Consider the following 26,226-nt stretch of genomic DNA (forward strand, 5'->3'; position numbering starts at 1 on the left):
ATATGCGACCAAAGTCATGCACTGTATTATGTGTTGCCACCAGCTTAGAGTTGACTGGAAACCAATCTCTATCGATGGTACCTCACAGTTATCCCTCCTCTATTCCTCTAACCTGTCACCGTCACCAGAGTGGCTGAGCGGGCGATCGACCAGCCGGGCCGTGATGTCCCAGCTAGGGGGAACAAAGTATATGACGTACCCGGATTCCAGTTGTAAAAGATCGGCAAGACCCAGGAGCGGCGCTACATTGCCATATTCTAATACCAGTAACATGATGGAGTTTATTTTTTATGGCTCCGCCTATAATTTTACTGGCACCATTTACAGGGTATATCTGACCATTGCAATGTTACTAGGGTTTATAAAGGGCTGTCTATAACTCGACCAGCTTTTCTATAACAATGGGGGAGATTTATCAGATTCCACCTTTCATTCCTCACAGACTCTTTGGAAAATGAAAGGTGGAATCTGATTGGTTGCTAGGGGCGACTGGGCCAGACTTACTCCTGTTATACATGTAGGACTCATCAAGGTAAATATAGAAAACTTGTCTTCTTCCCCTGATATGCTGCTATTGTCGACATCTCGTTGTCTAGGTTACCAAACATCACTCTACTCTAAAAGCAGTGGTCTGGATGGTGTTTCTATAGAGATAGTGTATATATATATCTCTATATGAACACCAGCCAGACCACTGCTTTTAGAGCAGAGTGTTGTTTAGTGACCTAGACAACAAGATGTCAACAATGGGAGGGAGATAGCAGCATATCAGGGGAAGAAGACAAGTTTAGCAAATATTTTTATTTTCAAAAAGTAGAACTGTTAATTGAGATGGAAATACCCCTTTAAGCAATTTTGCATATTGTCTCAGCGTGATTTATGTGATAAATATGTCATGTTTTTTCATTTCAGAAAGATCCTGAAGAGACCCGAGCCAGCATTTACTATTCCGTGATCATCAATACATCCAAGGAAATGATGTGCTACAGTGACTACCCGATCCCTGAGGACTATCCCAACTACATGCACAACTCCAAAGTGCTGCAGTATTTCCATAAATATACTGAACATTTTCAACTCCGGAAATATATCAAGTTCAAGGTAATATTTAGGGATGAGCGAAACTCCCAATGTGTGCACCAACGCCTCCTACCTCCAAGTGGCCGCACACATTTAATCTGTCATGTCAACAAACTTTGTATAGAAAAAAAATATATAATAATATATCTTATCAGACAAAAATGTCTCCTTTCCCTTTTATCAAGCAACTTCCCTCTACGCCTTCCTGGTAAACTGTCATCCACTCTTAAAAACAACTTTTATTTATTGGGCAAAACTTGTAGCAGCTCTGGAATCAGATTACAAGTCTATGAAGGGGGGAGGAGGAAAATGGGAGGGGGAGTGCCTGGGACCACACCCACGCTGCAGAGAGATAGACAGCTAAAAGACAACATCTGTGTTTTTTCCATCACCAATATACCTTGACATTTCTTAATGGTGCATTTAAATTGGAATCCTGCTTTAATAAACAATCGCTAAACTTTACTCAAACTAAAAAAAATTTTTTTTTTAATCTTCCTTTCAAAGACATCCGTTGTCAGTGTTAAAAAGCGCCCAGATTTCACAGCTACTGGTCAATGGGACGTTACCACAGAACATGAAGGCAAACAGGAGACACAAGTGTTTGACGCCATCCTGGTGTGTGTTGGTCATCACACTGCTCCGAACCTATCACTTCAATCCTTCCCAGGTACCAAAGATTGTCAGCCCACAATATTGTGGGGTTTGTTGATAAAGAAGATTTTTGGTAGATTTATCAGTCAATTATAGGACGGGATTTACTGCAGGATTATCGGCAGCAAATCTCACCAATGTGAATTGATCTTAAAGGGGAACTCCGGCAAAGAAATATTTCACCCTGTTCAATCCCCATCTATAAACTAAGCTTGTGCGTAATAGGTTTGTATTACTTGAATTCGGCCGTAGTTTGTTCGCAGCACATCCTGACTCACACCCTGAAGCTGCTGAAAATCTTTACTTCCTGGTCCACTCTGTCTCCACTCCTCTGTCCTCCCCCTCCCTTCTGAGACAGAGGTCACATGATCTTTGTCTCTTCTGTTGCCAATCAAGCTGTAACACCTAATTTGTAACCCCGCCCACTGTAGTGTATGAACAGAGACCAGGCTTGGGCTGCTTACTTTATTCCATGCAGGTCAGACTCAGACACGCGGCAACAAGACAGATGGACATAATATTGTAACATTTTGCAGCCAGCAAGTTAACACATTACTTTCCAACATACTACAATCCCTCCTTTCCTTGAAGAACAGCATCTGAACATGAACTAGAAATCAAACACAATAAACAGCAATAAACAATTAATTGTCAAGGGGAAACCCCTAACACTTTAAACTGTAAACTCCTGTCCATACACATAGTCTTGTAGGTAGGCCGGTGGATTCGTTGCTCGCTTTGCTCTTGGCAAGTCTGAAGTTTCTGAAGTAGATGGTTGTGGGTCGTTGTGTGAATTACTGGAGGTACCACTACTACTTTCTGCTGATTCATGGTCCTCCAGGCCTTGGCTTTCTGAATCAATAAATTTCTTCAAAGGATGAATTGCGCACTTTTGTGTTTCCATCTAAATCCTCCAGAACCACCTGAGTGCCTCTCTTTTCCTTCAACACATAAGGTTCAGGTTCAAAGTATGGGGACAATTTGTTAAACCGTTCATTTTGAAGCAACACCTTATCTCCTTGTTTCAGGCCACTAGTTTGACAATGGCGCTGGTGGTTTGCATATTGTTCGGCTCGGATCTTCCTTTCCTCATCAATTTCCTGGAACATTTCCCAACTTATAGGAGAAGAACCCCCAATATCCGGCAATTTTGTCCTGAATTTGCGACCACAAAGAAGTTCAGCAGGACTAACTCCTGTTGTTGCATGGGGGATTGTACGATAAGCCAAAAGAAAACGCCACAGTTCCTTTTTCCAATCCCTTCTCTCCAAATGAGCTATACGCAGAGCTTTCAATAGGGTTCTGTTCTGGCGTTCCACCTCTCCATTAGCTTGAGGCCAGTATGGAGTTGCACGACGATGTTCAATGGCATTTGTGTTGAGATAATCTTGAAATTCCTGAGACGTGAACTCGACACCATTATCACTCACAATCAGTTTAGGCAACCCATGAGAAGCAAAAATGCGCTCCAGACCCTAAATTATTATTGTTGAAGTTGCTTCTGTAAGAACTACCACCTCTTGCCACCTTGAATAATAGTCCACAACAACTAAGAAATGGTATCCAGATGGAATGTCACACAGATCAATAGCCAGCTCTTCCCATGGTCCCGCAGGTAGAACAGTGTGTGTTACTGGTTCTGGCTTAGGTTTGCTACCCACCAGCTGACAGACTCGACACGAGGAGACCACCAAACTTTCTCACGTAATCGTTGTTTGGTGCGCACCATACCTTGGTGGCCCTCATGGGCTAAGTGCAAGGTTTGTTTCCGTAGTTTTTAGGCATCAAGATACGATTCCCACGTAACACTAGTTGTCCAGCAATGCTCAGTTCATGTTTGATTCTGCGATATCCTGGGTCACAATCCTCCCAGGTTTCTCGTTTTATACAATTTCTCAGCTGTGCAATTTCTGGGTCCACTGATGATAACTCTTCCACCTCACGTGGTGTCAATGCTTGGGGAATGGCTTTAGCAGCAACAAAGCGAATGTACTCTTCTGCTACATTATGAAATGGTGCTGAAGACTGTGGCAATCTGGACAGTGCATCTGCTGCATTAGTAGGTCCAGGTCTGTATCGCACTTTAAAACGGTATGGTAGCAGACGAAGAACCCATCTTTCAATTCTGGCTGATGGTTTGGATCAAGGAGAATATATCACTTCCAATGGTTTGTGATCTGTTACAATTTCAAAATCAAGACCATAGAGATAGGTGTGAAACCTTTCACATCCCCAAACAACAGCCAAAGGTTCTTTCTCAGTCTGAGAATAATGTCTCTCCACATCAGTGAGGGATCTGCTTGCGTACTGAATAGGTCTATAGTCGCCTGTGCGTTGCTTCTGGACTAAAATGGCCCCTAACCCCACAGGGCGATTAAATCGCTTGGATCTAAACTATAATCGTTCGGTTAAAATGCAGTTAACGATAAATGACCGAACGAGAAATCGTTGATCGCTTTATAAGACCTGGACCTATTTTTATCGTTGCTTGTTCGCAAAACGTTCGCAAATCGTTCGCATTGAATAAGACGGCGTTCGGTCGTTCGCAGTAGATACGAACGCAATAGCGAAGAAATAGCGAAGAAAAAACGATCGCAAATACGATCATAAGTAACGATTATCGTTCCATGGAAATGAGTGAACGTTTTCAGGTCTTTCGCAATAGCGGTCGTTTGAGATCATTAATCGTTAACGATTATGCGAACGATAATCGTCTGGTGGAATAGGGCCCTTATTCTGTACCACAGTGCCCATCTTTCCACAAGCATAGCATGTCTTATTCTGTACCACAGTGCACTCCTGGCTTGTGTGACCCTCTCTGCCACATTTACTGCAGTTTACACATACAGTTCTCTCTTTTCTACTCCTGGTGTTCCTATTATCATAGGCAGATTTGGAGATTGCATTGACTGAAACTGCAGTCTCTTTCTTTTCAATGTGTAGAGCCTGGATCTCAGACAGTTCAATGGCTCTTGCAATCTCCTGCAGTGTGGCTAGTGTCAGGCCGGGTTCTCAGTAATCTCTTGCAGTGTCCCCAGTGTCAGGCTGGGTTCTCAGTAATCTCCTGCAGTGTGGCCAGTGTCAGGCCGGGTTCTCAGTAATCTCTTGCAGTGTCCCCAGTGTCAGGCTGGGTTCTCAGTAATCTCCTGCAGTGTGGCCAGTGTCAGGCTGGGTTCTCTCAGTAATCTCCTGCAGTGTGGCCAGTGTCAGGCCGGGTTCTCAGTAATCTCCTGCAGTGTGGTCAGTGTCAGGCCGGGTTCTCAGTAATCTCCTGCAGTGTGGCCAGTGTCAGGCCGGGTTCTCAGTAATCTCCTGCAGTGTGGCCAGTGTCAGGCTGGGTTCTCAGTAATCTCCTGCAGTGTGGCCAGTGTCAGGCCGGGTTCTCAGTAATCTCCTGCAGTGTGGTCAGTGTCAGGCCGGGTTCTCAGTAATCTCCTGCAGTGTGGCCAGTGTCAGGCCGGGTTCTCAGTAATCTCCTGCAGTGTGGCCAGTGTCAGGCTGGGTTCTCAGTAATCTCCTGCAGTGTGGCCAGTGTCAGGCCGGGTTCTCAGTAATCTCTTGCAGTGTGGTCAGTGTCAGGCCGGGTTCTCAGTAATCTCCTGCAGTGTGGCCAGTGTCAGGCCGGGTTCTCAGTAATCTCCTGCAGTGTGGCCAGTGTCAGGCCGGGTTCTCAGTAATCTCCTGCAGTGTGGCCAGTGTCAGGCCGGGTTCTCAGTAATCTCCTGCAGTGTGGCCAGTGTCAGGCCGGGTTCTCAGTAATCTCTTGCAGTGTGGCCAGTGTCAGGCCGGGTTCTCAGTAATCTCTTGCAGTGTGGCCAGTGTCAGGCCGGGTTCTCAGTAATCTCTTGCAGTGTGGCCAGTGTCAGGCCGGGTTCTCAGTAATCTCCTGCAGTGTGGCCAGTGTCAGGCCGGGTTCTCAGTAATCTCTTGCAGTGTGGCCAGTGTCAGGCTGGGTTCTCAGTAATCTCTTGCAGTGTGGCCAGTGTCAGGCTGGGTTCTCAGTAATCTCTTGCAGTGTGGCCAGTGTCAGGCCGGGTTCTCAGTAATCTCCTGCAGTGTGGCCAGTGTCAGGCCGGGTTCTCAGTAATCTCCTGCAGTGTGGCCAGTGTCAGGCCGGGTTCTCAGTAATCTCTTGCAGTGTGGCCAGTGTCAGGCTGGGTTCTCAGTAATCTCCTGCAGTGTCCCCAGTGTCAGGCTGGGTTCTCAGTAATCTCCTGCAGTGTGGCCAGTGTCAGGCCGGGTTCTCAGTAATCTCTTGCAGTGTCCCCAGTGTCAGGCTGGGTTCTCAGTAATCTCTTGCAGTGTCCCCAGTGTCAGGCTGGGTTCTCAGTAATCTCCTGCAGTGTGGCCAGTGTCAGGCCGGGTTCTCAGTAATCTCTTGCAGTGTGGCCAGTGTCAGGCCGAGTTCTCAGTACCGGAGGTAGCGGAGAGCATGGGGCAGTGATCAGGGACCCCCCCGTGTGGCCTTGTACAGGCGATCAGCGGTATATACTATATACCGCTGATCGCCTGTTCCCAGTGCAAAGAAGCACTTTTTATCCCCTGTCACCATAAATGATTGGTGACAGGGGATAAAAAGTGATACTGTGCCCCCCCCCCCCTCTGACCACCGCACGTTGCCTCTGACCACGGCACGCTGCCTCTAACTCACACACGTTGACAGTGACCCCCACCAGATTGCCATAACCACCCAAAATTACATGTACCCACCCCAGATTACCTATAAGCACTTCAGTTTATCGGTAACCACCCCAGATTGTCTGTAACCACCCCATGTTGCCCGTAACCACTGCAGATTGTCTGTAACCCCCCCAGGTTGACCCTAATCACGCCAGATTACACGTAATTCCCCCCAGATTGCCTACTACCACCGCACATTGCCTCCGACCACCGCACGTTGCCTCCGACCACCGCACGTTGCCTTCGACCACCCCAAATTGCCAGTGACCCTCTCCAGATTGCCTGTAACCACGCTAGATTGCCATAACCACCCCAAATTACATGTATCCATCCCAGATTACCTATAAACACTTCAGTTTATCCGTAACCACCCCAGGTTGCCCGTAACCACCCCATCTTGCCCGTAACCACCCCAGGTTGCCCGTAACCACCTCCAGATTACCCGTAACCACCCCAGGTTGCCCGTAACCACCTTACATTACCTATAATCTCATTTTTTATTGTATTTTAGTAACTGTGCTATTCTAATAACTGCAGTTTTGCTCCAGCAAATTGGTACTCCTTCCCTTCTGAGCCCCGCTGTGTGCCCATACAGTGGATTATGGCCAAGTATGAGGTACCGTTATACTCAGGAGAACCTGTGTTACAGATTTGGGGGTGTATTTTCTCCCCTGCTCCTAGTGAAATTGAGACATTTCAAACTAAACAAACATATTATTGGAAAAATTCTATTTTTTTCATTTTTACTGTCTTCTTTTGAATACTTTCTTCTAATACCTGTGGGGTCAAAATGCTCATCACACCCCAAAATTAATTCTTTGAAGGGTGTACTTTTTAAAATGGGGTGACTTATGTTTTTTTTTACTCCGCTGGCACTACAGGGGCGCTGCAAACGCACCTGGTGCTCAGAAACTTCTTCAGCAAAATCTGCACTGTAAAAGCTAATTGGCGCTCCTTCCCTTCTGAGCCCGGCTGTGTGCCCATGCAGTGGTTTATGCCCACATATGGGGTACCGTTCTACTCAGGAGAACCTGCGTTACATATATTGGGCTAATTTTTTTTCTCCTGTTTCTCGTGAAATTGAGAAATTTAAAACTAAACAAACATATTATTGGAAAAATTTGGGTTTTTCATTTTTACTGTCTAATTTTGAATACTTTCCTCTAATACCTGTGGGGTCAAAATGCTCATCCTACCCCAAGATAAATTCTTTGAGGGGTGCACTTTCCAAAATGGGGTGACTTATGAGGGGGTTTTACTCTGCGGACACTACAGGGGCACTGCAAACGCACCTGGAGCTCAGAAACTTCTTCAGCAAAATCTGCATTAAAAAAGCTAATTGGCGCTCCTTCCCTTCTGAGCCTGGCTGTGTGCCCATACAGTGGTTTACGCCCGCACATGGGGTACCATTATACTCAGGAGAACCTGCGTAACAAATTTTGGCATGCTTTTTTTCTCATGTTCCTTTTGAAAATGAGAAACTTTAATCTAAACGTATACATTATTGGAAAATTTTAATTTTCCAATTTTTTTTACGGCCTAATGGTGAATACTTTCCTCAAGCCCCTGTAGGGTTAAAATGCTCATTATACCCCTAGATTAATTATTTAAGGTGTCTAGGTTCCAAAATGGGGTCACTTATGGGGGTTTCCAGTATACAAGCCTCCTAAATCCACTTAAAAAAAAGAACTGGTCCCTAAAAAAATCATTTTTAGAAACTTTCACAAAAATGTGATAATTTGCTAATAAATTTCTAAGCCCAATAACACCCTAAAAAGTAAAATATGTTTGCCAGAATAAAGAAGACATATTGGTAATGTGACTTAGTAACTAATTTATGTGCTATGACTTCCTTTTTTTAGAAGCAGAGAATTTCAAAGTTCATAAAATGCAAAGTTTTCAAATTTTTCATGATATTTTGATGTTTTTCACAAAAAATACACAAAGTAGTGACCAAATTTTGCCAATAATAATCTCAGAATCGCTAGCATATGTTAAAGCATCACTGAGCTATAAGCGCATAAAGTGAGACAGGTCAGATTTGGAAAAATGGACCTGGTCATTAAGGTCAAAACAGGCTTTAGAGGCAAGGGGTTAATACATGACAATATCCTGCTGGCCTTAGAAGCAGCTGACTGACATTGTGAGCTGTTCTGTAGTCTATTATCTACAAGTACACCCAGATCCTTCTCCATCAGCGACTCTCCCAGAGTAACTCCCCCCAGGACATATGATGCATGCGGGTTATTAGTACCCAGGTGCATAACTTTACATTTATCCACATTGAACCTCATTTGCCAAGTGGACGCCCAAACACTCAGTGTGTCTAAGTCATCCTGTGACATCTGCACATCCTCCATAGACTGTACTGTACTACAAAGCTTGGTGTCATCTGCAAAGATAGAAACATTGCTGTTAATTCCAATCTCAATATTGGTAATAAACAAGTTAAACAGAAGAGGGCCCAGTACTGACCCTTGGGGTACACCACTTATTACCGGGGACCATTCGGAGTAGGAATCATTGACCACCACTCTCTGGGTACGATTTTTAAGCCAGTTTTCAATCCAGTTACACATTAAACTTTCCAAACTGATAGACTTTAACTTACCCATCAGACGTCCATGAGGAACTGTGTCATTCCCTCGGCACAATACCAGTAAGCAAAGAATCACTGAATATTTCATACAAGGATAGAGAAATTACAGAACTGAGTTCCCTAAGAACTCTGGGGTGTAATCCATCAGGCCCTGGAGCTTTGGTTACATTGAGTTTATTTAATTTATCTTGGACCATATCTATAGTAAACCAGTTCAGTACATTACATGTGTTAGCAGCACTGGCCCCACCCACCTCAGTACTGGCCCCACCCACCACAGCTCCATCCTCTTTTGTATATACAGAACTGAAGAACCCATTAAGTAACTCAGCTTTTTCCTGATCCCCAGTTATTAATTCTCCGTCACCATTATTTAGGGGTCCTACATGCTCTGACCTTGGTTTTTTTGCATTAATATATTTGAAGAATTTTTTGGGGGTTTCTTTTGCGATCTATGGCTACCTGCCATTACAGTTTTACAGGTTTTGTTGACTTCTTTGTAATGTTTAACCCTTTGAGGACCAGGTCCAAAATGACCCAGTGGACCGCGCAAATTTTGATCTTTGCGCTTTCGTTTTTCCCTCCTCCCCTTCTAAGAGCTCCAGCACTTTCAGTTTTCTATCTACAGGCCATGTAAGTGCTTGTTTGTTACAGGAATAGTTGTACTTTGTAATGGCGTCTTTCATTTTACCATAACATGTATGATGGAATCCCAAATATATTATTTATGAAGATATAAATTGGTGAAATCGTAAAAAAGAATGCAATATGGTAACGTTTGGGGGGTTCCTGTGTCTACGTAATGCACTATATGGTAACAGCGACATGATACCATTACTCTATAGGTCAGTCCGAACACAACCATATGTAGGTTACACAGATTCTCTAATGTTATATATTTTTTTTAAATGAAATCCTTTTTTTTGGCAATTAAATATTAATAAAATGGGCCTATTGTGACGCTTATAACAGTTTTATTTTTTCACCTACGGGGCTGTATGGGGTGTCATTTTTTCCGCCATGATCTCTAGTTTTTATTAATACCATATTTGTGAAGATTGGACGTTTTGATCACTTTTTATTTTTTTATATATATAATGTAACATTAATATATATGTTTTATATGTTTATATGTTTTATTTATATAATGGGAAAGGGGGGTGATTTTGACTTTTATTGGGGGAGGGGTTTTGGGGTAGTGTGTTAGTGAATTTTACTTTTTTTTTTTTTTTTTTGCACATTAATTAAAGTCCCTTTGGGGGACTTTTACATACACTAGTTTGATTGCAGACACTGATCATTGCTCCTCCATAGGCATAGCATTGATCAGTGTTATCGGCGCTCTGCTGATTGAGCGTACCTGTGCAGGCTCAGTGCAGCAGATCGCCGATCGGACCACACGGAGGCAGGTGAGAGATCTCCGGCGGTCCGTTTTAATGATCGGGACCCCTGCAGTCACACTGCGGGGGTCCCGATCGGTAAGTGACAGGGGACTCCCCCCGTTGCAATCACGGCGTTTAAGGAGTTAATGACACGCGGCAGCGCGATCGCTGCAGCGTGTCATTACCGGTGAGGTCCCGGCTGCTGATTGCGCTTCATAGCCGGAGAAACACCCAGGACGTACAGTTACGCCCTAGGTCGTCTGGGGACAGACTTCCATGGCGTAACTATACACCCTGGGTCGTCTAAGGGTTAACCCTTTAAGGACATGGCCCATTTTCGTTTTTACGTTTTCGGTTTTTCCTCCTTGTGTTTAAAAGGTCATAGCACTTGCATTTTTCCACCTAGAAACCCACATGACCCCTTATTTTTTGCGTCACTAATTGTACTTTGCAATTACAGGCTGAATTTTTGCATAAAGTACACTGCGAAACCAGAAAAAAATTCAAAGTGTGGTGAAATTGAAAAAAAAAACGCATTTCTTTTATTTGGGGGAAATGTGTTTTTACGCCATTCGCCCTGGGGTAAAACTGACTTGTTATGCATGTTCCTCAAGTCGTTACGATTAAAACGATATATAACATGTATAACTTATATTGTATCTGATAGCCTGTAAAAAATTCAAACCGTTGTTAACCAATATACGTTCCTTAAAATCGCTCTATTCCCATGCTTATAGCGCTTTTATCCTTTGGTCTATGGGGCTGTGCGAGGTGTCATTTTTTGCGCCATGATGTGATCTTTCTATCGCTACCTTGATTGCGCATATACGACTTTTTGATCGCTTTATATTACATTTTTTCTGGATTTGATGCGACCAAAAATGCGCAATTTTGCACTTTGGGAGTTTTTTGCGCTGACGCCGTTTACCGTACGAGATCAGGAATGTGATTAATTAATAGTTCGGGCGATTACGCACGCGGCGATAGCAAACATGTTTATTTATTTATTTATTTGTTTACTTTTATTTAAAACCTGGGAAAAGGGGGGTGATTCAGACTTTTATTAGGGTTTATTAGCCAAATATGCCATTATCTGCATGTAAAAAGCATTTTCCCAGGTCCCCCCCCCCTCTCCTTTCTGCTGTCCACTCCTCAGAATCAGGAAATCTCGACTTTTTTTTCATCTCTTTCATCAGTCGATCCTGTCTGGTCTATGAAGAGGGGAGGGGGAAGGAGTGAGCTTAGTGGGCAGCAGAGAGCTGAGAACAAAGGATTGCTCAGTGGGGGAGCTATTCAGAGCCCTAATTAGAGGTCAGAGAGGTCCATGGTGCCTGTCAAAGGAGAGAGCCCTGGATGTGAATGTAAATTAACTCTTTGTTGTCCTGTTTTTTGCTGCCTTTACTTTCTCTCTCCATAGGAAAATCATGAAGACAGGGGGGAAGAGCTTTAAACTGCTTTTTCATGATAAAAATGCATTTTTCGGCTAATAAACCCAATAACAAAGATTCTTAAAATCGCCTGGACTATTGATTTCTGCAATAAAACGACAGTGACACTTTAAAGGCTACAGCTGACCCCTCTGATTTATATTTTTTGAATGCCCCTTTTTTCTCATTTATAGCCCTTCTAACCTCGGTTGTAAGCCATGTGGGATTGGATTTTAACCGTTTATATTTGTTACCCATAGGAATATATTTGGCAGTACAGTTATTTAATGTGGATTTGAAGATTTCCCATTTATTAGCTGTATCCGTATGTGACAGCAGCCGCTCCCAGTCTATGCCCTGAAGTTCAGCCCTAACCCAGGAAAATTGGCCCTTTTAAAATTAAGAGTTTTTGCCCTCCCAACATGTCTTTCTTTTCTACACTTTAAGCTAAAAGTCACTATATTGTGGTCACTATTACCCAGGTGTTCATGGACAGTGACATCCCCAACCAGCTCAGCGTTGTTAGAAATAACCAGATCCAACAAGGCATCACTTCTAGTTGGCTCCTCCACAAACTGGCCCAGAAAATGATCCTGCAGGAGGTTAAGAAATTCCCTCCCCTTTGTGGTTTTAGCTGAACCGTGACCCCAATCTATATCTGGGTAGTTGAAGTCCCCCATTACCACTACTGTCCCCTCCCGGGCAGCCCGCTCTATTTGTCTATTCAACTGGCCATCTACCTCCTCAGTAATGTTGGGGGGGGGTCTATAGATTACACCAAGAATAATTTTTTCACTCTTTACCTCCTTCTGTAGTTCTACCCATAATGCTTCCACATCATCACAGTCATCACCCACTATTGCATCTTTTACACTCACTTTAATATCATTTCTGACATACAGACATACTCCTCCTCCCCTTCTACCCACCCGGTCCTTTCTGAACAACACAAATCCCTGAATATTGACAGCCCAGTCATGTCTCAGTCACACCAACCACACCAATGGACTCCTCCAGAACCAAGGCCTCCAGCTCCCCCATCTTGCTGGCTAGACTTCTGGCATTAGTAACCATACACTTTATATTACCATTGAGTTTAACCGCTTCATTATAAGAAATAGGATTTATTACTGTGCTGTGGCTACAATCATCCCCACTGCTCATCCGCAACATATGGATCCACTCCCGATCCACTGGTTTTATACTCCCTAACACATTACTTTCCAACATACTACACTCACCACTGAAATCACAAAGTGAAATGACATACTTTGTGTATACCTTTATGGAATAAAGAACACAATTTGACTTTCTTAAGTGCTGTAGAGTTTGTGCTCAGTTGTGTAAAGTAATGGCCGGGACGGGGCCATCGCTGTCGGCACCCATTTAATAGCACTGCACCACTCTTGTGTTTTTCGATGTACATGAATAGAAAGATAGATACTAGGTTTACTGTGCAAAGTAGGAACAGATCAAGCCAGTGGTTGGCAGATACTACAAGACAGGGGTAGGTACCCGGCAGTTGGCTCTGAGGTGCAATGCATGCTGGGAGATGTAGTTTCCCAGCCAGGTGCCATGATGTAAAACAGGAATCATTTATAAAAGTTTGAATCTGGGGCTAGGAGCAGCGCGGGAAAGGTGTCAAACAATCAGTGGGGGATTGGCGAATGCACCTATTTGCTTTTTTAAAAAATTTTATGGGATTGTAGGAGTCCCCATTTAAAACTTGCATAGATCAGAAGTACAATTGAATATTAGAAACTTTTAAATATATCTTATCAGACAAAAATGCTCCCCCCCCCCCCAAATACTCATACACTCTGGAAAATCAGCCTCCATTGTGCGCAGCAAAGAATTCCAAATTCAGCAGAAATGAAGATCATCTGGGCGGTACTGCAGTACGTTCTGAGACCCGGCCAGCTCACAGAATGGTCGGTGTCTTACACCAGCGATTTCTAAAATCCGGCAGCTAGCAGGGGGAGGGGAAAAATTAATTACAAGTAACAATTTACCTCTCCCCGTGCCCACGGTGAGTGGCCGGATTGGCTGCGGGATCGACACCGGGCTCTGGGATCTCTAGGGTGTCACCGGTTGGCTGAGCGGCCAGTCCGTGAGCCGGAACAGGCATTTCCCCCCGAGTCCTGACGTCATCACAACTTGGGGGAAAATGACTTCTGGCTGGGGTCCTGAAGCTACTCCAGCCGCTCACCGCAGGCATGAGGAAAGGTGAGTGCTTGTAATCAGTTTCCCCCCTCCCCCAGCAGGCCGCCAGCTTTTAGAAATCAACAGACTTTTCCTTTAATGGTGTCCAAGGCATGCACCTCTGCCTTACAATAGTCCTGAGCCCGCCATATAGTATCTACCGCTTATACATTTTGGACAACCCAACTAAAGAGTTCCAGATTTTTCTTGGTAGATCCAATTGGACAGTCGTCTATAAATGCCGTCACGCTTCTGAGTCTTGTTATGGAAAAAAACTAAATAGGAGATACAATATATGTAATGGTCATTGGAGAAAGAAACATGCTTCAGTGACTTTTTCTTATTGCAGGAATTGAAAATTTCAAGGGCCACTACTTTCATAGTCGTGACTACAAAGAGCCCAGCGATTTTAAAGATAAAAGAGTGGTCGTGGTCGGGATCGGTAACACAGGAGTGGATCTGGCCGTGGAACTCAGCGCCGTGGCCAAACAGGTAACTATGAAAGGGGTAAGAGGAAAAGACAAACCAGTTCCTTCGGTATACAATGGTAGGCTTGTCCTTAATCAGTGGTTTGGCACCTCCATGGTGCCCAACTCAATAGCTTGCGATAGAATCCCTGAGCAGGTGCATTGGGTCCATCAGATGTATCCCAGCCACTGGACTGGTTGCCAGGTTAAATGGTTTAATGCCTAATTCCTAAGTTCTAAATTTTGCACTGTGTTTAACAAGACTCTTACAGTACAAAAAGTTGGGGACCTCCAGAGTACAGTGTAAACTTTACTTTTGCTATTACATGAAGGCTGTCTAGGAACAAAAGGTCTTGTGTCCGACTATTTGACTTAAGGCCCTATTCCACGGAACGATTATCGTCCGCATTCGGCCGATTTTGGCTGCTACGGATGATAATTGTCCCGTGGAATAGAGTGCAACAATCAGCCGACATCGTTCATGTCGGCTGATCGTTGCAGTCGCTTGTTTTTCAACATGTTGAAAAACAAGCGACTGATACAGCAACAATCTGCTGCCGTCGCTTTGTTGAATAGGAGCATGGGCAGCAGACTCTGCTGTATCCTATGGGCTGCCCGGACGATCAGCGATCACCCGGGCAGCCCCCCCCCCGTAGCTCCCCGCCGCCTCTCCCGCACTCACCCGCTCGCTGCTGCCGAGCTGAACAGCGGCGGCAGCGAGCGGTGAAAGAGGAGCAAACGAGCGCTGAGAGCGCTTGTTTGCTCCTCTAAACGACCGGTGAAATAGTGGCATTAGTAGACTTTGTTTACTTGTCAGTCATTTATGTAACGTTGGTTACCCAGTGAGAGTTGAAGGAAATGCATGGAATATCTGGTGACCATCCGGGACGGGATATATTAGGTAGGAGGTGACGGTCAGTTGTTGAAGTTGATGGTGGAAGCAGGGAAATGGGCAATTATAAGGATCTGAGCGATGGTGACAAGAGCCAAAAATTCATGTGTAGACACCGGAGTCGGAGCATCTCCAGAGCGGATGGTCTAATAGGGTGTCCCTGGTATGTAGTGATTGGTATTGACCAAATATAACCTAACAAAGGACAACCGGGCACTGTCGATACGGTCATGGAGGACCAAGTCTCATTCATGAGTGGATGAACACTAGCCCGTCTGGTCCAATCCCACAGAAGAGCTTCTCTAGAGCAAAATGCTGAAAAAGTTCCTGCTGACAATGATAGAAAGTAGTCAGATCACAAAATGATGACCCCTGCCCACCATCCAAAGTGTATACATTGGGCTTGTGAGCATTAGTACTACCCATGTTCAGTCAATGTCGTGCAGTGAGCTAACTAGTTGTATAAAGCGTACACTCCAAAGCTAAAAAAAATAGTTCTGCTACAAGAATGTCCTTCAAGTATCTGCATTAATACTAATAAAATGCAAAAGTCCTTCCAAAAACTAGGTTAGGTTTCACACTGTCACATCCTACAAACCAAATAATATTATGAAACAGCACAAATTACTGTTCGCCTACACGCCTCACTGGGCCCAATCCAAGGTTCATACCAAATCCTGCAACCCAAGTGGCCTTGCCTGACTTGCATCGATAACATAGCAGGCTTTCCATTGCACAATGTTATATAAGAACATAGTAACATAGTTAATAAGGTTGAATAAAAAGTTCAACCTACTGGATCATCCTCCTATCACATGTAATCTAGTGCCCATAACTTGCAATATATTTTTTCGAGAAAAGCATCCAAGCCTCCCTTGAATATATTGAATGAATCAGCCATGACAATATAGAAGATGCCCCCTTGTCATGGTTACAGGGCTAGGTGGAGTTCTATATATGTCGGAAAGTTGATGTGCCTCATTGACGTGTTTCCAACACATTGCTTGACTGCTTATTGGCCATGGTATATTGTACTCTGCATGCCACCAGGACAAAGAGCAAGTTGGTGACTTGGTCTTCAAATTGGGAGCCTCAGGTGCACAAAGTCACAAAACATGGGATCTGGGTTAGACTTTGACGCAAAAGGGGCCACCCTGGTATTTCCCTATTCATGTTCCAATACTCTCATCCGAGTGGGACTTAAGGGCGAGGTATCAGGGTGGTTTGATTATCTCCTGACTAGGAAGCGACCTATAAACAACAGGATTCCTTCCCTGGAGGAAATCTGGCTATTCCTGTGTTTTGAGACTCACAACTGAGACTCAACAGACCTCTTTTTTTTTGCATATTTAAATTTGTAGCGGGCAATGTACCAATCGAGACTAGTGATGAGCGAACCTCGAGCATGCTCGAGTTCGTCCACACCTGAGCGTTCGGCATTTGATTAGCAGTGGCTGCTGAAGTTGGATAAAGCCCTAAAGCTAAAAACATGGACATAGTCATAGGCTGCATCCATGTTTTCCAGACAACCCTAGGGCTTTATCCAACTTCAGCAGCCCCCACTAATCAAATGCCGAATGCTCGGGTGAACTTGAGCATACTTGATATTCGCTTATCTCAAATGGAGACTCTTGAGTGAGTATTTCATTGGATTTTTTTCACTGATCTCCCTGAGCTCAGTGATTGCCTTGTTTTGTTGGCCTTCACATCAATCTCGATCTTAATTTGATTGATCATCTGTAAAATACACTGGAGAAAGAAGTCCCATCCATGAAGGCTGCACCTCACACCACACAGGATCTGCTGGTGACTTATTGGTTTCAGATACCAGAGGACACCTCCAGAAATCAGAGCACAAGAAACCTACACGATATTAGGCAATAATAGGTCTTAATTAGTCCATTGCATAGAGAGCAGGAGCGGCAGGAGTACTATCACCAAAATGACCTCGTGGGAAGCCGGAGTAATTAATGAGAGCTCTGGTGGTGCTCAGCGTCTGAGGCAACAGCTCATAGATTACAATCTAATTACGAGACATATGAAATTGCGGCACCAACCAGGTCTTCTCTTCAAACTTTATTGTAGTATTTGGTACGTAAAGGTCCAGCCGGACGACAAGAAGGTGAGGGAGGACATACAAGGGTGCACAAAGCGACGGCTGTTTCGTGTGCAAGCGCACTTCATCACGGCTGCACACTTAATTAGTGTTGAGCAAACTTGTTTAACTGTCCGGGTTCAGCAACGTTCTCCAAACCCGACCACTCAGCTTTTGATTCCCGAGGGCTGGAGAAGTTGGATGCCACCCTATGGCTTCCAGGAGAACATAAATACCCTTATGGCTTATGGTTGCATACATGTTTCCAGGACTCCTTAAGGCAGCATTCAACTTCTCCTTCTCCTGGGAGCCAAATGGTGAGTGTTTGGGTTCAGGGTATTTTTGCCGAATCCGAACAGTTCGACCTCATTGCTCAACACTAATCTTAATATTATAGCTGCCAGGTGTGTATATAAAGTAAAGGCTGCTAACGGGTATAATGAGATACTCGTAAGATGTCAGTATTACTTAGTTTCCTTCTCTTTCAGGTCTTTCTCAGCACTAGGAGAGGAGCGTGGCTACTGAATCGCGTCTTTGATAATGGCTTTCCATTGGATATCGTCCTTTTCACACGATTCTTCGCATTGATAATGGATGCCATCCCATCTCTTGCAAACAGCTTCATGGAAAGAAAAGTCAACTCCAGAGTGGATCATGAAAATTTCGGTCTAAAACCCAAACACAGGTAAACGCTATCGTTGGTTTTCTTTTTCTATGAAAATGTGAAGTCAACGGGAAAGGATTTACTACATAAACTATGCAGAATTCCGGTGCAAGCTACCAAAAAAAATAAAGTTTTTGGTTACCAATTCCTGCTACCGTAGCATATGATCTATCTGCCGGTCCTCTTATTGGATACAGATGCCATTTTTTGTAAGTTTGAGCATAAGGTGCTGGATTAAAGGGGTTATCCAGCGCTACTGTCTATCCAGCTCTATTGTCTCCAGATTGGGTGGGATTTCAAACTCAGTTCTATTGAAGTAAATGGAGCTTAATTGCAAACCACACCTGAACTTGAGACAAGAGAGGGGAAAAAGTGGCCATGTTTTTGTAGTGGTGGATAACACCTTAAATCCTTGTACTTTGTGCATGAGCCTGTGAGTGTTTTTATAGCCAGTTGCTGAGATTGAAGCATATGGAACCAGCTCAAAGTGTACAGGAAGGTTTGCATCATTGGTGATATTGGACGTACATCTATGTAAAGATGTTGGGGAGGGGAGTTTGAAGCTAGCATGGAAGCTGAGCTCAATCCATACATGGTGCCATTCTATTATTATAGTTGGCATCTGCATGCAATGGCTGGGATAAAATAACTCCAGCAACTGCAATGGTTCCGGGCTGCAGATAACGTGTGCCCATCTAGGTTATGCACAAGTCTCGATCAACCATGCGGCTGGACCGGTTCATTCATGTGGCCGTTGCAATGCAATGTGTAGCTGATAGTTATGATTTAAAGGGGTTAACCAGGATCAGAAAAAAACAGTTACTGTCTTGCAAAACAGCACCACCCTTATCCTCAGGTTGTGATTGGTATTACAACCATTCACTTGAATACAAATAAGCTGCAAAACCCATACCCAAACGGTGGACAAGAGTGCTCGGTGATAATCTTTTTTAATGGCTGTACAAAATATTCAATCACCTGATGAATAAACGCTCCCAGGAAAGCTTATTTTTGGGCAATTATCGATCCATGTAAAAGAGCCTTCAGCCATTAGATGGATTAGGATTAGGATGGAATAGGATTATGGTGACAGCACAATACACTGCAGTACATTCTTAAAGAGACTTGGTCAGTACTGTAGGTGTATGCTGTCCTATCTAAGGGTGGCATAAACTAGTGACAGAGAAGCTGAACAGAATGATGTATCACACTGTTCTGTGCAGCTGATCCAGAGATCTCCTTCTGAATAACATGGACACTAAGTAATCTTCTCCATTATGTGCATGAGCCCAGTAGTCCTGGATATCCATGAGAAGCAGAATACTCTACTCACCAGCTGCTGATTGGCACTTATCTATCCATGCTGTGTATAATCAATCAACTGCCAATCATCAGCTGGAGGGCGGGGGGAAGGGTGTGGCACAAATCCTATTCTCCTGCATATTAGGAGAAAGGCTTAATAAAATTATGTAAGTTATACACCGATCTGTTCAGCATTTCTGTCATTAGTTAGCACTGCCCTCATTTTACGCACCATAAACCTAGTGACAGATTCCTTTTAAACTCAATAAGTAGGACCGCCCTCTTGACTATTTAATCCAGAATGAGCAGAGTATCCTGGAACTTTTCCCATAAAACTAAATATCAATGTGCTTAGCTTCTCTTGCTCTATAACATACGACAGGTTCCCGTTAATTGGAGCCATCAGTCATTTCGCTACAGCAGGGATGGGAAAACCTTTGGCCCTCCAGCTGTTGCAAAACTACAGTTCTCATAATGCCTCAGCAAAGCTTTGGCTGTTCAGGCATGATGGGAATTGTAATTTTGCAACAGCTGGAGGGCCGAAGGTTCCCCATCCCTGATGTAGAAGAATAATTTGCATTTGGTCAAAACCTCAGGTCCATATCGTGTTTCTTGGAAACCAATTAAATCTACAAATAACTAGTAATGTCTCTGCTCTTTATCTCTGCAGGATTCTCAGCCAACACCCTACGGTCAGCGATGATCTCCCCAATCGCATTATCTCTGGCAAAGTGGTGATGAAGACCAACATTAAGCGCTTTCTGGAGACAGACATCGAATTTGAAGACGGGACGGTGGAGAAAGACATCGATGTCGTGATTTTTGCCACAGGATACAAATTCTTTTTTCCTTTTTTCGATGAATCCGTCATAAAAGTAGAAAAAAACCAAGTCCCCTTGTACAAGATGATGTTTCTGCCACATTTGGAAAAATCCACCGTGGCCTTCGTCGGCTACATCCAACCAATCGGGGCCATAATGCCCGTGTCTGAGATTCAGGCTCGCTGGGCAACCAGAGTCTTTAAAGGTAATAACTTCCGTAGCTGCTTCCACCATGTTAGTGAGCGGGTGCACCATATATATCCTTGCTGACTCAGTTTATAATGTGTTCCTAGGTCTTTGTAAGTTGCCATCTATGAGTAAAATGAAGGCGGAGATCATGAAGAGAAGAGAGGACATGCAGAAGAGGTTGGCACTCTTAAGTAAAATTTTGTTCATATTTAAAGGGGGTATTCCTGTAGTGAAAAGGTATCACCTATATACATGATTAAAGGGGAACTATCAGCAGGTTAGACAAATCTAACCTGCTGATAGTGTGGTGAGCCCCTAAGGTGTTATGACGGAGGAACGGCCGGTCACTTGCCAGATGGTGAAGTGTGACGCCACTCCAGTGGTGGTTGGCCGAGATACAGCCTGGCCTTAAGATGTTATGTTGTAATGCCAGTGCCGGTTGGGCATACAGGTATGGTGGCACACCTGCTTTTAGTTTAGAAGGCCGGTTGTACCTTGTTTCCCTGTGGACAGTGATGAGCCGGGCTGCTACGGGGTCCCTTGGGTTATGATCACAGTTGGCCGGAGTGGTGTAGTGACCCTCCCAGGCTATCGGCACTGCCAACCACAGAAAGGGATAATGTCCCAAGGATGTAGTGTGTACTGTATCGGTGTGGGGCGAAGAATCACAGAGTCTCTTTATCATAAATAATCTGTTGTTTACTTGAAAAGTTCTGGTGTACAGCAAAGTATACAGCTTTCCTTTGACAGGGTACATTTCTCTTGAAAAAGGACTTGATAATAAAGGATCCAATTCTGTGATAGGAGTATAGTGAAGAGAACAGTTGTGCTGACCGAGTTGCGTGTAGAAAGATACAAAGAATCAGAGGAGCAGAGAGGAGGATGTTGTGAGAGTCCCAACCCAAGAAGTACTGTGCTCTGTCGGGATGTTGGAGGATGAGGTAGAAGAATACTTTAGAAGAAGAAAAAGAGAATATTTGTGCCTGTGTTTTGACCTTGGGGTCTTCGCACCACCTTATGCCCACCAGTGTCGGGTGACACTTCATATGAGGGTGACCCAAGCCCCAGACCCTGTTACCTGGGATGAGCGGAATCGAGGGTTCCCTGCTGACAACCGTGCTGCAACATAGAATTTCTAGGCTCTTAGCAACTTTGCTCTATCCGGATCAGTTCCTAGCTTACTGCTGTGTGTGGATACTGTCCTGCACTGTGACTCTCCTAGTCCATGGCGTGGGTTGAGATGATCTCTGACTTTAACACTGCATAGTTTAACACTGCATAGTGTTGTATAGAGTAGACTGAGAAGAAACTGTTATCTGTGTCTTGTCTTGCTTCCTAGTCATATGGGGATCTAAGACTGAACTTGAGGTTGGGGACCTGGCAGAGGAACAGGGCCCAAAGGGACCACTGTAGGGGGCTTTCTAGCTTGCATCCATCCTCCCCAATGTCCAACACAAAAGACCAACACACTTCCTCTACCCACGTGACTCCCTTCCCCAGGGTATCCAAACTCCGCTGTGAGTGGGTGAAGAGTGCATTAGAAGAAGTAAAGTGAGAGATTACAGTATAGAAGAAGAAAAGACTCCTATAGGTTCACAGAACCATGTGACACACAAACAAACAATAACATACCTTCCTCCTCAGTGTCCCCGGCAATATAGGGGGCTATCAGCAGGTTAGATTCATCTAACCCTCCCATAATTCCCCTTTAATAAGTGTTTGATCAACCTCCGGGGTCCCAACTTATTACAAGAACACTGCTCTCCCGATTGGTCATTCTAGTCAAACTGTATAGGAATACCAAATGTAGCCAAGTCCTATGCTCCTCCAAGCACAGGGCTCAGCTATCTTAATTTGTATTAGGTTTAAAGGGTTAATCACAGGGAGGTCACCAGCAACCTGACCTCAGATTAACCCTTCCAGCATTAAAGAGTACAGAGTACAGCCGGCCAGTCCTGCTGTTTCCATGAGCCATCTCGGAGGGTGGGGGAAGGATGGTGATTTTAGGTCTAGACCTAAAGAAACTTCTATTACACAGAATGACAATCGGCAGAATTGGCATGATTCGGCCATTTATCGCTCCGTATAACAAAGTGCTAAGTTGTTATAGACCCCTCAGTTGTTATTGTGAATCCTTATCATTATATTTTTTTCATAATACTCCATGTTTAACATCACGTCATTTCAGCACCAATTAATTTTACAGGGGTTGAAAAAGTTTTGTGACTTATGGAGAGCTAGCTTTCTCTCAAGGAAAAAAATCTAGCTTATCACTGCCCCCTACTGGAGGCAGCGTCGCTTCCAATCCCTTTAAAGGGGTAGTGCGGCGGTAATCAATTATTCACTAAATAACACACATTACAAAGTTATACAACTTTGTAATGTATGTTATGTTAGTGAATGGCCTTTGTAATGTGTGTTATTTAGTGAATAATTGATTACCGCCGCACTACCCCTTTAATGCTCTTGAGGACAAGAACATTGAGTGAATACATTTTTGTTATTTAATAAAATGTATTGCATGTAAAAGTATTAGGGTATATAAAGAGATTACTAAGGATCGCTATGTGTTCTTATACAGATATGTGGAGAGTGAGCGTCACACCATACAAGTGGACTACGTGAGTTACATGGATGAAGTAGCAGTAGAGATAGGCTGCAGGCCGAATCTGAAGAAGTTGTTTCTGACGGACCCCAAGCTGGCCTGGGAGGTGTTCTTCGGCCCCTGCTCCCCGTACCAGTATCGCCTGTGCGGACCTGGACAGTGGAAGGACGCGAAGAAAGCCATCTTAACCCAGCACGAACGCGTCATCAAGCCCATGAAGACGCGAAGCATGAGAGACGACGGTTCTCAGGGCTCCTTCACATTCATTATTAAGATCTTTGGCATTCTGATTCTTTTTGCTGCTTTGTATATCTGTATGTAGTTATAATAACGTTTTCATCTAGGGGGCGCAAATTCACCTCAGCATTAAAGGGGTATTCCCATCTCCTGCAACTCATGGTATATCCATAGTAATAAGTCCCCGGGACCCACATTTATCTATACAATGGCGGCCTCCAATCCCATCCCACCCAAATGTCATGGGCAGAGACGACCGGGATTACGGAAACTGCAAAAGTGAATTGGAATGGCGGTACAGCTCACCGGCCTGGTTTGTAATCCCGGCAACATTCATTACCTGAGATGGCAATAAAGAAGAGGAGCTAGACTGGAATTAAAGGGATTTATGGCGCAGTCTTTTAGTAAGATTCTCTTTGTTGTCCATAGCAACCAATCATAGTTGAGCTTTCATTTTACCAGAGAGAAATGAAGGCTGAGCTGTGATTGGTTGCTATGGGAGCTGTGATTAGTTGCTATGGGAGCTGTAATTAGTTGCTATGGGTAACAAAGAGAACCTTACTGTAAGGGTACGTTCACACGCAGCAGATTTCATCTAAATAACTGAACACAGCATCAAATCTGCTGCGGATCTTGTACGTGTGAACGCACCCTAAGGGTATAAACCCACACACCGTATATGCAGCGTATTTACTGCTGCGATACGCAGCAAACTCGCAGCAAAATCGCAGCAGATTAGATCTAAATAACAACACAGCATCAAATCTGTACCAACAAATCTGCTGCGTATTTGTTGCATATCTGCTGCATATACGGTGTGTGGGTTTATACCCTAAGAAGGTAAAATGAAAGCTGAGCTTTGATTGGTTGCTATAGGCAACAAAGATAATCTTACTATAAGAAGGTAAAACGAAAGCTTAGCTGGGATTGGTTGCTATGGGAGCTGATTGGTTGCTATAGGCAACAAAGAACCTTACTATAAGACAGCGCTACAAATCTCCCCCATGTACAAAAACTTGCAGGGAATACCCCTTTAAATTCTTATATTTTAGCTTCACATTAACTTCTGTCAAAATGTTAAAACCCTTTAAGCGCACCTGTCAATATAATTAACGTTTAATGGGTCAGTCAGGTTCTGAGTTCTTCTGGTACTCGTACTTCTCTTCCTGGTCTTTGGATGTGGGTGAGATGATCCCACACAGGGCCGTAACTAGGGGGGACAAGGGGGGCAGCTGCCCCGGGCGCAGAGACAGGGAGAGGATGACAGTGGATGAGGCAACCTGGAAGCGTTCTGCTCTCTGTCAGTGTGAGGAGGCAGGGGACGATTTTTACTTCATCAAAAGAGCTATTTTCCATACTGTACTGTCTCCTGGCTGCTGTTTAGCTATAATTTGCACAAAATCGCTGCGTTTTTACCGGCAGCCTGGAGACGGTACAGCAAAGTTACAGGACCTTGACATGTGACTATGATGTCACCGCAGGTCCTGTGTGTACACTGCACTATGGAGGAGGAGGAAGAAGAAGATACAGGTGTGTGGAAAGGGGAGGACAATCAGGGGGGGATAGGGTGACACTTGTCTGGGGGGGAAGACACACAAGAGAGTTGGGGTCCAATGTCTATTTAGGGGTCTCTTCTGGTTGTACAATATTCTATACTTAACCCCTTAATATCTGCCCTCTCCAAATATATATCACATTTATATAAACCTTACCTACTGTCTGCAGGGGTAGGGAAGCTTGGCTCTCCATCTGTTGCAGAACTACAACTCCCATCATGTCTGGACAGCCAAAGTTTTAGCTTTGACTGTCCATGTATGATGGGAGTTGTAGTTTTGCAACAGCTGGAGAGCCAAGCTTCCCTACACCGATCTATAAAGCACCTGTATCTGTATATACAGCGACCATGATACAAGAGTAATTTTTTTTTAAAATTATTTCTATATTGAATTTGGTGATGGAAAACCTTACTGGAGGTGATGGAAAACCTTACTGGAGGTGATGGAAAACCTTACTGGAGGTGATGGAAAACCTTACTGGAGGTGATGGAAAACCTTACTGGAGGTGATGGAAAACCTTACTGGAGGTGATGGAAAACCTTACTGGAGGTGATGGAAAACCTTACTGGAGGTGATGGAAAACCTTACTGGAGGTGATGGAAAACCTTACTGGAGGTGATGGAAAACCTTACTGGAGGTGATGGAAAACCTTACTGGAGGTGATGGAAAACCTTACTGGAGGTGATGGAAAACCTTACTGGAGGTGTTACTGCTGTTGTCTCCGCTGCTGAGTGGAGTTGATGAAACCTCAGGAAATCCTAGGTTCTATAGAACTCAAACATTCACAGACCTGCCGCATTAGATTGCTGATGCCTTCCCGGTCCGTCGATAAGGAGGAGAGTGCCCGGGTACCGACTGGAATTCCTATTACCTAGGCTGAATTTCAGAATTCCAGTACCCGGGCTGTCTCCTCCTTCCCCATGGACCGGGAAGGCATTGGGAATCTGATGCAGCAGGTACGTGAGTGTTCGAGTTCAATCGAACCTAGGATTTCCCGAAGTTTGATCAACTCTACTGCTGAGCGTACCTGTGCATTAGGAGACGGCACCAAAGAATCACATTACACTGGGGGTCACACTGGAGATAGATCAGGAATAGAGATGAGCGAACCGGGTTCGAGTCGATCCGAACCTGAACGTTCGGTATTTGATTAGCGGTGGCTGCTGAACTTGGATAAAGCTCTAAGGTTGTCTGGAAAACATGGATACAGCCAATGACTATATCCATGTTTTCCACATAGCCTTAGGGCTTTATCCAAGTTCAGCAGCCACTGCTAATCCAATGCCGAAAGTTCGGATTCGGATCGACTCGAGCATGCTCCAGGTTCGCTCATCACCTCTGATGCCACAGGATCACATTATGAAACAGACACAT

At 44.3% G+C, this 26,226-nt stretch overlaps 1 protein-coding gene across 2 annotated transcripts in view; it reads left to right on the forward strand.

Moving 5' to 3' along the window:
* Nucleotides 1-23,452, forward strand: part of LOC138790094 (flavin-containing monooxygenase 5-like) — a 37,066-nt gene extending 13,614 nt beyond the window's left edge. Inside the window, exons 3-9 of one of the 2 annotated variants that reach the window (XM_069969051.1) lie at nt 913-1,101; nt 1,588-1,750; nt 14,374-14,516; nt 17,967-18,163; nt 20,115-20,470; nt 20,559-20,631; nt 23,036-23,452. In XM_069969051.1, coding sequence (XP_069825152.1) covers nt 913-1,101; nt 1,588-1,750; nt 14,374-14,516; nt 17,967-18,163; nt 20,115-20,470; nt 20,559-20,631; nt 23,036-23,381 — 1,467 coding nt within the window. In that variant the 3' untranslated portion in view covers nt 23,382-23,452. Of the gene's footprint in view, nt 1-912; nt 1,102-1,587; nt 1,751-14,373; nt 14,517-17,966; nt 18,168-20,114; nt 20,471-20,558; nt 20,632-23,035 lie in introns of those variants that run through there. The other variant, XM_069969052.1, reaches the window with a different exon arrangement.
* Nucleotides 23,453-26,226: the final 2,774 nt, after the last annotated feature.

This window comes from Dendropsophus ebraccatus, chromosome 4 (assembly GCF_027789765.1).
Source record: "Dendropsophus ebraccatus isolate aDenEbr1 chromosome 4, aDenEbr1.pat, whole genome shotgun sequence".
Classification (NCBI taxonomy): Eukaryota; Metazoa; Chordata; class Amphibia; order Anura; family Hylidae; genus Dendropsophus; species Dendropsophus ebraccatus.